Source organism: Corvus moneduloides, chromosome 10 (assembly GCF_009650955.1).
Source record: "Corvus moneduloides isolate bCorMon1 chromosome 10, bCorMon1.pri, whole genome shotgun sequence".
Classification (NCBI taxonomy): Eukaryota; Metazoa; Chordata; class Aves; order Passeriformes; family Corvidae; genus Corvus; species Corvus moneduloides.
The window spans coordinates 1,902,238-1,918,801 of NC_045485.1; the positions used below are offsets into that span (position 1 = coordinate 1,902,238).

Below are 16,564 nucleotides of genomic sequence, written 5' to 3' on the forward strand. Positions count from 1 at the left end.
TACCACCTTACTTCTGGTAATACCCCTGCAAATGACAACCTTGCTTTTCCAGAAATGGGTGTTTAGAACGTATGCTTTTCTTGAAGTTTCTGATTTAAATGTCATTACTAAACATTTTCTTTCTTCTCTTACAGTTGGTCCCTCCTATAGGAATGCTGAACAACCCTATGAATGCTGTGACAACAAAATTTGTTCGGACATCTACTAATAAAGTAAAATGCCCAGTGTTTGTTGTCAGGGTGAGTACAGTGTTGGAATTACTTAGTTGTGTTGTCTTGATTTAAATTAGACTGAGTCTTAACTGAATGAGAAGGCAGTTAAAGCATCTTCAAATAAAAACAGCATGTGGAATGTATGGACTACTTCTGTGTCCAGTCTTTCTGTGGAGGATTTTAGGAAAATAAGTGGTAAGGTCTGAGTACACAAGAGTTCTTACTCTCAGAGTTTAATGTGCTATTCCTACCTTCCTTATTACATTTCAGAGAGCTGACATATCTGACTCAAAAGAAAGGAAATTTGGTCTCTGTGCTCTTTGAGTCTCATAGCAGCTTTTAACAGCTTTTCCATGATGTCAGAAGTATTGTTTAGTATGGATATTGTGTGCTAGAAATGCAATGGTGCCAATAAGCTGTTTCTTCTTTACAACTAGTTTTTCATTGTTCTTACAGTGGGCTTTGTCCTGTTGTTACAAAAGTCAAAAGTCCTCTGGCACTGTTCGGCATTTTTGCCTTCTCGCATCCTCTAGAAAGTCATTTAGTTGCTTCCATTTCCAAAGAGTCCCTGAAAAACCTCATGATTTATTTGGAGAATTGTGAAGAAATATTTGAATGCTATATTTGCACAGTTTAGTTAAATGTTTCTTTTGCAGTGGACTCCTGAGGGGAGACGCTTGGTCACTGGTGCATCTAGTGGGGAGTTCACTTTATGGAATGGACTGACTTTCAATTTTGAAACAATATTGCAGGTAAAGTAATCTGTCAAGATTTCTTTGTTTCCTTGAGGTCTTGGAGCATGTTTTAGGAGCACATCTTCACCCTGTTCATCATGGGTTTGTGGTCTGAGTGGTGATGGGAGCCTTAGAAGTCTTTTATTCTGCTCTGATTCCATGCCAGGCTATGGCTACAGGCAATTCACTTAATGCTTCTCATTCCACCTCCATCTACTGTATTAACTGTTCTCAAGGATGTACTATGAGTATTTGTAATAATAAAGAAACACTTTGGAAACAAAGTGCAAATACTCGTATTATTTAGAAGACCATTGTATACAGAGTAAGGGATTTTTTTTTCCCCCAACATCTTGAATGTAGTTAGATCATCATTGTTCTCATTTCCTCATTGCAGCTGTTAAGTTGGAACTTTAGTAACTTCAGTGTTTGTGTGGATCAGACAGTATTTGAATGTGTTTGCTAGAAGTTCTGTTTCTGAATTTGCAGGCTCACGACAGCCCTGTAAGGGCTATGACTTGGTCACACAATGATATGTGGATGCTGACAGCAGACCACGGGGGATATGTGAAATACTGGCAGTCCAACATGAACAACGTCAAGATGTTCCAGGCACATAAGGAGGCGATTAGAGAGGCCAGGTTTATACACAATATACCATTTTCTGTAGTACCTATTGCCATGATTAGACTGTTCTCTAAGTGTATTCTGGGTGCAGAAATGCATGGGTTCTGTCAGATTCTGGGAAACTTCCTGCACCACATAAACACAATATTTCCTTTTGTTTCCACATTCTCACCGTTTTGCTGGCACCTTTCTGAATTAGTATTGTCCCAGTATCCGCCTCTGCAATATGTTAGAGATGTATTTGTCTGCCGCATTTTGCACTGGTATTCTTTTCATTTTTATATGGTGACGATGTGTATCAGTTATTCCTTTTTATACGCACTGTGTAAGACAACAATTTCATTCCAAATAAAGAATTCAGTCTTTAATAATCTAACTGAATAAAATATAAAGCCTTCAGAAATAAAACACCTGCATAGTTCTCACAAAATAATAAAACACTAAATAAAGTGAAGAACTGCTTGGCTTGGTGAAGCCAAGACTTCCAGTAATACTAAATACCCACGCAGACTGCCACATCCAGAAGTCTAATGTTAATACTGAATGGGTTCTTCAAGCTTGAAACTGTAAGAAAGCCATTGAAAAGAAGATTGTAGGATATTCTCTTGGTTCAGTGTTGATGCCTCAGTTGTGCAAATGTCTATATAAAAATCAAATCCAAAGTGATACTTACCAGTAAGATGTAAATGAAGGGTGTTTCTAGAGCAAACCTGCATATAATTTTTAGTAAATGTTTTTAAAGTAAGCCTGAAGAGAAGCTGCAGATCCCAAATGGTGCTAAAACAGTGTTTGTTTGGGTTCAGGTGCTGGCCCTTGGTGATAAAGGTTCACTGCCACAAGCTCGCTTTCCACTAAAGTCACCATTTTTCTTGGTAGGGTGCAGCATTTTCTGCCAGAGTATGGTTATGAGAAGTGCTTACTTTGGATTCAGTTACTGTCTGACTATCATGGCCGTGCACTGAATTTCTCTACTGCTTTAGGCCCTTTCTTGATCATAAAGATCTAGGATTTCACAAGGGCTCCCTCGTGGCCTTTCACTGCACCAGAAAGAAAGTTGAGTGCCTGTCAGTTGTTGGAGATGTTCTGGCCCTGTTCACATGGTTAAATAACTCCTTGCTTTTCCAGTGACTTTCATCAATCAATGTTAACTGCTGAATCTGGGAGCTGCTTATGTGTCTATAGGATTCTTTTCATGTTGTTGGTGGGGTGTAATAAGAGGGAGTGTTTCCAAATTGCTCTTAAAACTGGTATGTTTGTTTTATATAGGTTTTTTTTTCCCAACAGTTAAACCAAGTAGCATTTTCCTGTAACCAGCTTTCCCTTATTTTTTGCTTCTCTGCTGCAAAGCACCTGTGGCTGAAGAGGAGTTTTTTCCCTAAGAACTGTTCCTGTGCTTCTATGCAGTGTCACTTTCTTATGGTGTTACCAAACATGAAAATCTAGGGTGACAGTTACCAAATCATATTGATGTTGCTTCTCATCCTGCAGAGAAGGCATTGCTATGTGCAGTCACAGATAGGAAGGTGCTAAGAATAAATGACAGATTTTTTCCTCATTTGACAGGGGACTGCAGTGCAATAGTAATCCTATGCTAAATTCATGTCTTGTGATGAAGTGCCGTTTGGCAGGCACTGTATTCACTTAGAAGTGCCTGTGTTCAAATGCCTCCTTCAGTGTATAACACATTACAGTATAATTTTGCCCTGTCTGAGAAGCATAGATAATCTGTTAAATGCTGACTTCTTTCCCCTGCTGTGTGTCTTCATGTAACAGTTTCTCACCCACGGATAATAAATTTGCTACATGCTCTGACGACGGCACTGTTAGAATCTGGGACTTTCTACGTTGCCATGAGGAGAGAATTCTTCGAGGTATGTGTACCAAAAGTACTGATTGGGGTATTTCAAGAGGGGGAAAACCTTTTTTTTTAACTAGGTGTTCACAATACAGAAGTATCAGCTTGTCTACAGTTTGTCTTAATGCTCCAAACAAGTTTTTGTTTGGCTGCTGCTATAGGTGCCTTATATTCAGAGAGGCTGCAGTTCACAATGGCATTACACTGTTTACTCTCCACTTAAGCTCTAAACAATGGAGGTGGATAGAAGGACATTTTACTGCTCCTAATTTGGTAGAAACAACTGTTTCTGTATCAGGAATACATTTATCTTTCTCCAAGGCTTAATCTCAGTGACCACCGTTATTTCAGAACATGCATCTTCATGCAGAGGATTCCATTCTTCTCACGGGCGTACCTTTCATTTTGATTTCTTCTGAGGCAAGGTAGTTATTTCTCATTCCTTAAGAGGAAGAGAGTATTTAAGTAGAGAAAACAGGTAAATTTTGATCATGTCATTTATAGCACAGGCAAGTAATCCTAGCTTTGCTTGAAGTTTTCTGTCCAGCATCTATGTACACTAAATTCTGGTGCCTTTCCACTGGTCTTCTTGAGCCTTTCTCCTTTTCTTGCTGCAATCCCAATGAGCAAGAACAGTAGCTTCTGACAGCTATTCCTTTTTTGCAGAGATGTCCAAGGTACATAATTTAGTAAGAGAATGTATTGAAAGGCTGCTATGAGAGACTGGGGGTTGTAGATTTGCAGATAATCTGCAAAGAAGGTATGTAATAAAAACATGGGCTTTCAGTTCTAGGTGTGTGAGCTTGTTCAGTGCTTTCCGAAATTAAGGAATTTTTTTTTTTTAAAATCATGCCTCCAACTTGGACCTGCTTTCCGTATTTTATGAAGTAGAGCTCTCCCTATTTCTTTTGACTCTTAAGCTCTCTTCTTGTTTTACAAGTACGTTACTTTTAAACACCACTACTTTGCAAAGACATTGAGCCTTCAGCATTATTGCAGAGATGATATTTTAACAGCATGTGTCCATTGTTAGACATTATGGTAGGTGTGTTCTTTCAGGACCTGGCAAACAAATTTCTAGGTTATATAATTTACACCTGTTAGTCTGGAAGGCCTCAGATTTGGGAGTGGTTTGCTTGATGCTTTACGAAGAAATCATTCTGCCCTAAACGTATTCTGTACCCTCCTCCAGGTATGTACTAACCGTGTGGAGGAAATAGGGATTGCCTCCAAGCAGAGTTGTCAAGGTTATAAAAATCCCTCCACTTCTACATTCTTTCAGTGTTCTGTGTAAAGCAGAAGGAGAAAAACATTCAATTTAGGCTATAGAGAACAGAATTTGCACTACATTTTCTTGTTACCTTGTGTATGTTAACATCTGATTGTAACTTGACCTCAGATAGAATTATCCTATAGTTTCTTACATTTTACACATCTCAGTATTCCATTTTGAGTTTGCACATAGTTCTAGAAAGAATACATTTGCTTTTTCTTATATCATCTGCCCACAATACACTTCACCTTTTGCATAAGTTAGAAGTGGTTTGAAAACTTTAACATCTTTGGATAAAATTGAACAGGGCAGATTACTCTTTGTTTCTACTGTCAGATAAGCAAAAAACCACCAAACCCCAACCTAAACCCAAAGAACACCAGCAAAAAAATCCCCCCGCAACAAAACAAAATAATATTCAAACCCCTGATTGTTGGGAGGATGTCTCTGCAAACATACAGGTTTGATTTGGCTTTGGTCTTTAGGACTGGTTTTGAATATGGTCAGAAGAGTTACTTGAAAGAGCTGATGGGTGACATGTAATTTTCTTGGTAGAAAAGACAGGCTTTCACTCTGTTATTTGGAGCTTAGGGCTTATGGCTTTAGGATGCTGATCTTCAGCTTTTGGCTTCTCCATGTGCATTCTGCTTTTACATAGTTACAAGTGTGACCTGTAATACTTTGCTTAGCACAGCCTTCCAATGGTGTATTCATGCCATTGCCATCCAGTTAGTGATCTATAAATTAAAATTTTGGTGCCACTATGTCAAAAGGATTTTATGTACATTGTTTAGATCAAATGCAATGCTGGGAAATTATTTTTATTTCCTACTTTGACACATCATACAGCTATTCTGGATAGTAACTGGTGAAGTTGAAGGAGTTCTACAGTGTCCTTTAGGTCCAGAGCTTCACTTCACATGTTAAGGTGTTCAAGTTGTCACACTGAGTTATAAAAATCAAATGTAATTATCAATTTTCAGTCAGATGTACTAATAAAAAGATTAGCACTCACAGGGATAATATGTCAATATATTGTTATTCTTAGTGATTTTTCCACAACAAATTAAGGAAAATATTTTAGAAAACAGATTTGAATATTCTAATGGTAAGGAATGCTTTTAAAGCAGTTCTGTAGAGAACATTAAAGTTACTTGGATAAGCTTTGCTGATATAAAAAAGACAGAATTCCATAGACTTACTGCAGGTGCTTTTGCTTGCACTGGAGCAAACTAGTATCTATTCCTGTTATGTATTGCAATGGTTCCCTTAAAAGCAGCCTGAAGCAACAATTCTAGACTTACCTTCTGAAGAGAGTATTGAAAAAACAGTGGAAGTGGTAAATTACATAAGATGAATTCTCAAGGTTTTCCTGCAGTTTTCAGCTATCTGTAATAGGCTTTTTCTGTAGTTAACTGATGAATACGTGGCCTGCATGAGATACACTTCTTAACTGGATCCCCTTTCGTTTAATTGGTGAAAGAGAAGATAAACAGGATACCCTCTAGGGTTCTTCATATGTTGTGCCAGAGGTTCTGAGTCTCTCTTCTTTAATCTCCAAGTCCCTTTGCTGGCCAGTTTTTCACTGCTTAATGTTGCCTTGGCTGTTGTTTCTACCACCATGGCTTTCCAGAGCACAGGAGGTGGAGTTTGGACATTTTGTTAGCAGTACATGCAGATTTATCAGGCTCCTTTTTAATACCCTAAAGAAATAAATAGGATTAAAATCTTGTTTTCTTGGGGAACCATCTTTAAATAATTCAAGTGAATTTTCTTGGAAGAACTTGTAGGTGGAAGAAATAGCACTGTGTGTCATTGCCTCCCCACAGCCCAGGTGCTGCCTGTCTTTTCTCTTGAGGTAGAGCTGCTGTGGGCCTGATTTTGCACCAGTTGCTTTTGCCAGTGTGAATTTCTGTCCTGGTGCTATCTTGATGATGGTAACGAGTGCAGTTTAGTGCACTTAATAAAACACATAGGTGGGAACTTTACTGATGTTAAAAAAAATGCTGTTTTTAAAATAAGACATGGAAAACAGACTATAGTATAGCAATATTTTATTTTCGTGACAATAATCTGTTCCTCTGAAAGCCTTTTCCAATAAAACACTCTCAGGTCTTTTGTCTAAACTGTTGCAATGAAGTTAATGCTGGGAACATTTCTGTGAGAACATACACATGGATGGATGGCTTTTAATAATACTAAAAACATCTAGTGAGAAACTGCATGCAGTACAACCTTCATGTCCCTTTATTTATATGAGAAATTAACACTATTGGTGGTTTTTACTGGTGGCAGTGATGTTCTGGGTGTTTGTGCTGATGAATCCCTGAGAATATTTTGGGTAGGTCATAAATAAACACACGATTCCTTAATTATTCCCAGCACGACGTCGTGGGCTAGGAGGCTACAAATAGATTTTGGATTTCTCAGTTCCTCTGTCTTTCCTTCTCCTTCCTTTCACAGTAGAAATGAGTGCTTGGGAGGACTGTAATGTTTCATTCTAAAGTGTAGATCAGCCCTATGTTCCCAGGATTTCAGAGGTTGCCTGCCTTAAATAGGTCTTTTGGGGAGGATGACTCCACCCAGCTCTCTGAAGGATGGTATAACCCATGCTTTTAAAAATACTTTGTAGATAAGTTTTTCTATTTTCTTTCTTTAAAATAGGGTAATACACTAAATGATCTTTCAGCCAGTGTAGTAGACTTGACAAAAGATTTGTCTTAGCCTAATTTGAACCATTAAAACCAATCAAGATTTCATTGCATTCTGCCTGGATTTATAATGTGCAGTTTGGAACAACATGTAATTTTTTTAACACTATCACCTACAAAATAACACGTGTGTTTGTGCCTGCAGGAGTCACAGCAATCGTGGTAAACAGACTTTTCATCTGCTCACAGGTTCTGAAAAAGTGTTTCCATCTCTAGTCTTACTGAAATAACTGAGGAATTTTATTCCTTCCTTCTCTTCCATTTCTCAATCTTTATTAACAAATAATGTACCATGAAGTTCCTTCTGCACTTTCCATCTGAAAGGGAAGGATCTCTTCAGAGTTTTTTCCCTCAGTCAAATAGCAAATCCTGTACTCAATTTAGACATGAGTTCCATCAGTAAAAGGAACCTGAGGACCAGAACTACACCTTCAGCTTGGTCCCCCACTTTTAAACATGTGTTATTATCTCGCTCTTAGCCTTGAAGCAAGTAACTTCTTAAGGTGTTTCCTTTTCTTGGAATATAATTGAACTCTACATTGAATAATTTAAAAGAAAAAAATCCTACCATTGCTGTTTCCAACTTTTATTACCCTTATGTGAGGTTTTTCTTTTTTTTCCCTTGTCTCAGCAAAGAGAGAAAACTCAGCAAATTCCAGAAATGCGTGTCTCTCAGTACCATGTTTCTTGTAAGGAGACCCACTGTTTAAACCTTCAGGGTTTTTTTTGTGGGGATTGCATCTTTAGACTATTGGGATTTCAGGTCTATATGAAATGTCTTCTAGTCTACTGATGCATCCCTACATGAATATTAGAAGGTTTTTTTACTCAGAACAGAAGCTCAGGATGGGATGAGACCTGGCTGATAGTGGCACCAACCATATCAATCTAGAGAAGGCAAGTCCTTGAATTTTTGAACTTAAAAAGGTAGACTGTTTTGGAGTGCTGGTATTGGACCAGTTCAGTCTCCTCCTTGTTGGTGGATTTTTTGTTTGCCACCTTGTGTTGCAGGTCTCTGATCTTCGTTAATCTTTGTTGCCAAAGCTGAGCTGGGGCTGGGGGTAAGAGCTGTTGCAGCTGAATCAGTTGAGGAACAGCTGCAAATGGCTGTGCTTTTCATGTGCATTAGGCACAGGAAATGTTAAGGAATTTATGTTAATAGTGAATCTGTGAGAGGTTTTTTCCTGCACAGACAGTTGGGATCGCTTGCACAATCTGTGATGCAGGAGCCCTGTTGTTCTGCTGCTCGTGTTATGCCAGTAATCCTGCTGCTGCTCCTTTGCTTTTTTGTGCATGGTGGGCTCTTCATAGTGTCGTTCACTCTTCTCCTCTCATTAGGGAACGTCTCTGCCTTTGTGAGATTAAAAGTTACAAATATTGTATACAATTTCCTGCTTCATAAATAGAAGGTATCACACAACATATATTTCCCCAGCATCTTTCTCTACACTTTGCTCCGAGTTAAGTAGCACCAAGGACTTGGAGTATGAATACTTACACCCTTTCTTGAGCTTGTAGATAATCTCAGTCATTGCTGCTTGTTAGGATGGTGGGTATAACCTACGTTAGATAGGAAGAGTCCCATTTCTTGCTTAAAGCTACTAAAAAATGTTCAGGATAACTCAGCGTTATTCCCTGTAATGACTTTCGAGACTAAAGTGCGTTGGTTTTCTCTGCATAGGAAACTTCATTATAGGTAGGCTTTATTGAAATATCCACTTCTATGTGTTAAAAGTAGAAATCCATCTGAGAGTTGAGAAAGTACCTGCTGTATTGACTTTCTATTCAGCTTTCTATTTGTGAAGTATTTTGGATTGAACAAAAATTTGGGGTTGATCGACTAAGTTGAGGTGCTTGGTTTCTGTGATTAAAAGATGGTGATAAGGTGATAGCTTCAGGCTTTTGCTCTGCATCCTAAAACAATTCCAGGAGTTAGAGGATACTGAAGACTGCTCTTGGAGTTGTTGGCACCCGATACGCCTAAGAATTCTAGTCCAATTGTGAGTAGCGTACAGCGTACTAAGTCTTAGAGTTCTGATTCTTATCTAGAACCAGTGTTTTGAAAATCCTGAAAAATTAACAGGAAATACATAGAATTCTCAAGGAATGGGTAAAAGAGATCATGAGACATGAACCACAGCACTATGCTATAAAAAAAGTTATACTGCACACTGTTGTCAAGGCTTTTCATGAGACAAGGATGAAGAGACACTGTGCAAGAAAGAGATTATTTCAGATGGAACTTTGAAATATTTTCATCCCTTAAAATTGTCCTGAAGCTGAAAGTTATATAATCACTCACTTTGAGCCCAAGGGCAAATATTTTTAACCCATCTATTCTGTTAAGCTTGGAGGACTATTGAGAAACCTTAGTGTTTCCCAGGACATCCAGCTCTCAATGCTGCTGAAATGCAGGATGGTTCCATAAGTGGTTCTCTGCATCATTAGGATTTCTTGCCTCTGCTTCCTTTTGTGTGTCTGATGATTGCAAGGGGTAGACAAATACTGAACTAGGTGAAACCATTTTTACAGATTGTTGGTTATAAGTACTTGAGGGATGAGAACTTTATTTCCATCAGTTGTGACTTCATATGGAATTAAAAATAATAGGGCACGATGCTCTGTGTAGGCCTCAGGATGCACCTGCAGTGAGAGCCACTGGTGCAGCTGTGAGCTTTGTCCTTCAGCCCTACTCATGGATGTGAAGGAGGAAAAACACTATATAAGCAGATTGCATTGATACTAATAATAAAATCCTAAATTACAGAGGAATTTGATTGCTGATGCTAAGGTATTATCAGTCTTCCTTTCTCAGCACAAGTGTGGTTGTTGAAAAGGAGGCAGGTTGGGTGCCATTAAGGATAGTGGCCTCCGGGTCATAGCAAAAGTTCTCAACAAAAAAAAAATTATCTGGAATTAGCCTTAAGCCAGTTATGTTAGTAACTCGTTTCTGATAAAGTCTTATGTAGATAAATACTCAGAATTGGACACTTCATTAATTGGATCTTTAATGGAATCTTTTATCTCACATACCATTTCCTCAGCACAGATAAAATAAAGCTCTTTAGGAAAAAGTGGTTGAAATCTTCAAAAGATGGAAAAACACAGCTCCTTGCTGAAAATAATCCATGTCAGTCCTCAGAAACTTTCCTTGCTGGCTTCTTGATGCCACTTGTATGGATTAAACAAAACTCTTTTTCATTTATTGAACTTCTATCTTTTCATATCCTCCAGTTACTGTACTAAAAGCTTTTGTGCATCTAGGTAAGCATAAACTTTGCAAAGCATTTGATGTTTTCTTTGCACCATTTCTAATCTGCATACTTAAATTATTTCCTGTTATTTTTACATTTAGCTCTGAGTGCCATTCTAGGTTTAGTAGTGAGACACACTTGGCATCAAGTTTTATCATATGAATAGTATCACAGTTCTTACACTTGAGATTACATGTTCCTAGGGACAGCTAGACCCTGGGAGATGGGGAGAGAGCCTGCAAATGTTTTCCCTAAAATATGGTGGCTTTTTTTTCCATGTTTTCTGTAACTTCCTGGCATTAACTTTCTCAGGAGAAAGCTGGTCCTGCTCATGGTATGTTGCATTTTTAGGAAGACAGTCAAAATTTAAACTAGGAATGTGCTGAAATGGGATCATATAGCAGACTAGGAGAAAAAGGACAAATAAGAGCCCTGAATAAATCTATGTGAAAGGTGACTGGAAATAAGAAGCGTGGGAAATGTGAGGAAAGTGTGGAGGCTGTGTCAACACGAAAAAACAAACAGGTCTTGTAAGGATCGAGAAAAGCTGGTGACAGTGTGGGCGTGGAGATGAGAATGAGGTGTGGTGGAACTTAGCAAGTCACGCTCCAGGCATTTTGTGAACAGTTTGGGGCAACCTCAGTCACTGGATCAGGGCAGGGGTTTTATGGCTGAGTGACACACGTGGACAGTGTAGAATGTGCCAAGAGTGTACATGTACTAATCTGTGTAGTAATAGTACTCCTAATATCTTTTACATTTTGTGTTCTGTCTCATGACTTGTAGAAACTCAAGTTGATGAGTTGGAGTAGAGTTAGGAACATGCTCTGTATTTGTTCTGAAGATGAACATAGAGTGAATCGTACAATATGCTCAGTTGGAAGAGACCCACAAGGATCATGCAGTCCAGCTCCTTAGTCCTTGTCATCCCCAAGAGTCACACCATGTCCCCAGGAGTATCGTTCAAAGCCGCCTTGAACTCTGTCAGGCTTGGTGCTGTGACCACTTTCCTGTGGCATCTGTTCCAGTGCTCAGCCATCTGGGTGAAAAACTACTTCTGGTGTCCAACATAAATGTCTCCTGACTCAGCTCTAGCTTTTCCCTTGAGTCCTGTTGCTGGTCACAAGAGTGGAGAGATCAGTGCCTGCTCCTCTGCTCCCTCACAAGGAAGTTGTAGACTGCAATGAGGTCTCTCCTCAGTCTCCTCCAGGCTGAACAGATCAAATGACCTCTCAGCTGCTCCCCATATGGTTTCCCCTCCAGACCTTTCACAGTCCTCATGGCCTCCTTTGAACTGTCTAAAACTTAATGTCTTTCTTACCCTGTGGTGCCCAAACCTGCCCCCAGGACTTGCAGTGAGGCTGCGCCAGGGCAGAGCAGAGCGGGACAATCCCCTGCCTTGCCCAGCTGGCAGTGCTGTGCCTCATGCTCCCGTAGGACTTGGCTGGCCCTCCTGGCTGCCAGGACACCACTGACTCGTATTCAGCTTGCCATCCATCAGGACCCTCAGGTCCCTCCCCACTGCTGCTCTCCAGCCTCTCATTCCCCAGTCCATACACACGGCCAGGGTAGCCCTGTCCCAGGTGCAGAATCCAGCACTTGCCCTTGTTAAAGCTCGTGTGGCTGGTGATTGGCCAGCTTAGTGCTATTTTAATGAGGGAGGGATGCCATCATTCTGACTGTACCTAGGAAAAGCTATCTCTGCCACCTGATTTCAATTCTTTGTGTTGCTTAGTGGTAGTCCTTGTGAAGCAATGTGGGCTTTTTTTTTCTTCTTTTAAGTTTTGTCAGTTTACAGCTCTAAAACTGAAGTATCTAAAGTTGCTCCTCAGATCTAAGGTTAGCTCTGGTTCACTTCAGTTGGGAGTACAACCAAGGTACACGTGTATGTTTCTGCAGAAAGTAGTTGAGTACATTAAGCATGCAAGCATGTACTCAAGACTTCTTTTCAAAGTTCAGTGCCAGAACTTTCCAAGGGACTGATCCTTATCTCGCAGTGAAAATACGAATTGTCACTTAGTTTTGCTACTCACAGATCAGGCTTTTTGTTGAAAACAAAACATGTCTTCAGGGAAGACATTTTGATTTTTGCTGTTGAAAGTATAAATGTGTCTTGCAGGTAAAGTAACTGTCGTGAAATTTTTATATATTCATTTTTATTTATAAAGGGAAGGATTTTAATGGGGGGTATTTATTTTTTTATTTGAAAGTGTTAGGGCTGTTAAGTGTCTTAGCTTCAAAGAAGCACACCTGTAACCATGACAACTAAACAGGAGAAATCTAAAACTTCTCAAAATATATTTATCTTAAACTTTGTCCGTGAAACTTTTTGTAACAGATCTTCTATCCCAGACAGTTTAGAGTACTATTTGTAATTATTAACTCAGTGGAAGCATCTGATATTTCTAGTTCTGCAAGGTGTTATTTTGATACATTACACATGCTGTCCAGTTCAATGCATCAGCTAGTTATTTATTTTTTATACACAATATTTTCTTAATATTTGTGATGTTGTGTATGCATTGATTTTGCCCAACTGCACATGTTAGAGAGAGCTATTCCAGATGTAACTACAGCCACATACAGAAGTAGTTGTAATCAGTGCAGTTTAATTTGCTGGTGTAGACAAGAACTGCAGGTGTTTTACATATATTGTCATTAAGGACAAAAGGTGATCTTTATCTGGTTTTGACCATTTAGAGAAATTTTGTGTGAAATTTTTTGCTCACCAAAATTAGTTTTTGAAGGGAACTCACCATATATAAATATGAAAAATTGAAAGGTTAACTATAGCAGGACTGGAACAGGTGCTTCTACCAAGTCACCAAGATCTTGGAAAGTAAACTTCAAATTTTCATTCAAAAAAGCTGAGGAATGTGTTACCTTAGCTGCTTAATATTGGGAAGAAAAATACCTTTTAGTAAAAAACAAACTCAGCTTTCTGTGTGTGCTGGCAGATGCATATTTTCTACCATATGTACAATAGGTCTTTTCCTCTGCCTGTTTCTTTAGAATGATGGAGCATAAAAATATTGAAGATATTGTGTTAAAATCTTGTATTTTAAATTTCATCACTTTAAAAAAAATCCTCTGAAGAGAGTCATAATAACCTTATAAATTAGTAGCTGTAATACTACTGTAATAACTGTAACTGTTCTAGTTCTTAAAGAGTAAAATGAACTGCCGAAAAAATGTAGCTCAGGATCCTGTCTATTATTAGCAGCATACTGTTATATGCTGGGGAAATCAAGTCTGAATAATTATACAATACTATTACATTTGAACTTCTCTTTATAGCTGGCTTCCTTCTCTCCTCCCCAGGGTAGCCCTGTTTGGCTTTATTTTTTTCTCTGTGTTAAGATTTAAGGAAGGAGTAGCTCTGATACATATTTACTGTCCTCAGAATTTGGATAGCAAGACCTTAACATTCTTTCTTGCTTAACACAAAGCCTAGTGCTCCTTGAGATCCATTTTTCATCAAAGGTTAAGGTTCTTTCTGGCTGTAAATAACCACTACACTTAAGGATTAAAAAAAATGTGAGTGTCATCTTTGGATTCAGTGAAGAGCTGATATTCCACCCCACCCTTCAACTTTCTGTGGGAGGCACTTGTCCCGAGATGGTTGACAGAGTAAAACATCTTCCTTTGAAAAGGAAATTTTCACCATTTTTTAGTATTTGGAGAGATGTAGCACAAATTGGTGTAGAGATGGTATTCGTATGTAATTTCCCACTTAAGTACAAGTTTAATGGCAATCCCCAGAAGTTCAAATGAGTTCAAACTCATTTGATGTTCCAGATATGTTGCCATTATAAAAATAAATATTATAATAAAGTTAAAAGTTCTAAAAAAAGAAAATAGTTTATTTTCTAATCCAGTGGAAAACACATTTAAAAGGCCGTTTTCACTGCAGAGATGATCTCATGTTCAGGATCTTTTTTTTTTTCACCTGTTCTCTTACTAGGGCCGTAGAAGAGTGTGAGAGCTTTGCTTAATTCTAGGGGTTGTGCAGTCTCTGTCCTTGGAGGTTTTCAGACTAAATGTGGATAAATCCCTCTGTGACCTGGTCTAACTTCATAGCTTTGAGCAGCAGATTGAAGAGAGACTTTTGAGATTTCTTCCAGCCTCACTTACCCAGTGGTCTTGGGCTACTGAATTATACTGAATTCCCCTGTTTTGCCAAAGCCAGTAAAAATCCTACTGATGTGGGATTCAGCTGTCCACCAGCATATATGACATCAGGAACTGATCTTGAAAAGATGATCAAAAATTCCTATTAAAATTTTTTTTAGTTCATTTTTTTGGCAGCTTTTAACATGCTTGAGGAAATGCACACTGTTTGGATTGGAAAGATTTCATGTTTAGTGGATCTTTTTTTAGAGATGATAAATGTTTGATCATTCCCTAGTAACTAATAGTATGCTAGATGTAATCATTACTGAAGTTTCAGAACTTCCTGTGTCCTACAAGCATTAAAACTTTGTTGTAAATAAGAAGGAAGCTGTGAAAGATGCTGTCAGCATCTTTGAAGCTCCTTCTGATTATGTGTTGAGGTAAACCAATACCTATAGATATATATACACTATATATACGTAATTGTTATATTTGCATATATAATTTTTATTTAAAAATCTGTAATAGTCCCAGGGGCACATTTTATTGCCTTAATACACGTTTGCTGCTTTCTTTTATGTTTCAAAATGATGCGGTCTTGAAAAAGAGTGTGCAGGTTGTATTGTAAAGCTCTAAAGCCCATGCACAATTAAATTGAAAGTGTTTGCTTTAAGAGGAAAAATAAGAAGAAAAAAGTGTTTTAGGTAGATGCCTTACTCATTGAGCTAGGGCAGCCTAGGTTTGTCTGTGTGCATCAGTGTTCTTGAAGGTGCATTTCTCTACATCACATTTCCAGATTCCAAAGACTGTAAGTAGACCTGCTGCATTTACAAAAATAAGCCTTTACATCCAGATGAAATGGGTCTCAGACAATCTTTTTTCTTTTTCTTTCAAGTAAGAGCTGGTCTACAGAGTATATTTCACTGTTCATTCCTACACGTCTTCCAGGTCTTGATTGACTTTAATGTCTAAACCAAAATTATTCAATTTCTGAGTTCAAGCATATTAACAGAAGACTGCACATTACTAAATATTATTTTGCAGTTATCTTAAAGTTAAAAAAATAAATTTTAGAAGTTGTTTTGTCTTAAAGCATGAAAAGTGCAGGCCACATTTGTTTTGGTGTTTTTACTATGACTGAGTTTAGAAAGGACATTTCAAAAAAGAAAAAAAACACATTTCAAAACTTGTAGACAAAATTTCCCCATTTGAATTGTAATTAATTAAGAACAAGGTACCATTGCACATGGAAAATACAATCTGGGCTGCTGTAAAGCATACTTCTGTGTAGCATAGGTACTTCCAATTGTTAGCAAGACGTCTCTGTTTTCTAAGGATTAACGAAGTCTGCATCTTGATAGAGTGCTTGGTGTTATTGCTTGCTATTGTGCCTGGTCAAGGAGAATCCTGCCTTTTCTTTGTCTACCTTCTTTCTTATCCATGCATAATTTGTAGGCAGAAGTAGTGTTTTTAATTAGACCAGCTGATCCAGTGAGAGAAAAGAGTAGGGTTTTGTTGTTGGTTTTTTTGGGTTTTTTTTAAAGCCTACACCAACCCTTCTTAAGGATGCAGAAAATTGCTTATTTTAGGTCAGCTGATGTAGTTGAATAATAAGATGCCTTCTCCCTGCAGATCTTGCTTTATGCCCTTAAATCTTCAAGCAACAATGACTCTTTGTTGCTTCCCTAGCAGGAACTTGCCTACTTAAAATGACTGTAAAAGGTTTTTTCTCTTTAGCAATACATACATTCTCAAAAGCATTATTCTCTTGGCTGCTTTGCTAAA

At 38.3% G+C, this 16,564-nt stretch overlaps 1 protein-coding gene across 7 annotated transcripts in view; it reads left to right on the plus strand.

Moving 5' to 3' along the window:
- WDR33 (WD repeat domain 33) overlaps positions 1-16,564 on the plus strand; it is a 69,761-nt gene that overhangs the window by 18,792 nt on the left and 34,405 nt on the right. For all 7 annotated transcript variants that reach the window (XR_004242092.1, XM_032119547.1, XM_032119550.1 and 4 more), the window contains exons 4-7: positions 135-239; positions 869-964; positions 1,436-1,587; positions 3,347-3,444. Coding sequence is in view for 6 of the 7 variants with exons in the window: in XM_032119547.1 (XP_031975438.1) it covers positions 135-239; positions 869-964; positions 1,436-1,587; positions 3,347-3,444 (451 nt within the window). In the remaining variant the exon portion in view is untranslated. The remainder of the gene's footprint in view (positions 1-134; positions 240-868; positions 965-1,435; positions 1,588-3,346; positions 3,445-16,564) is intronic.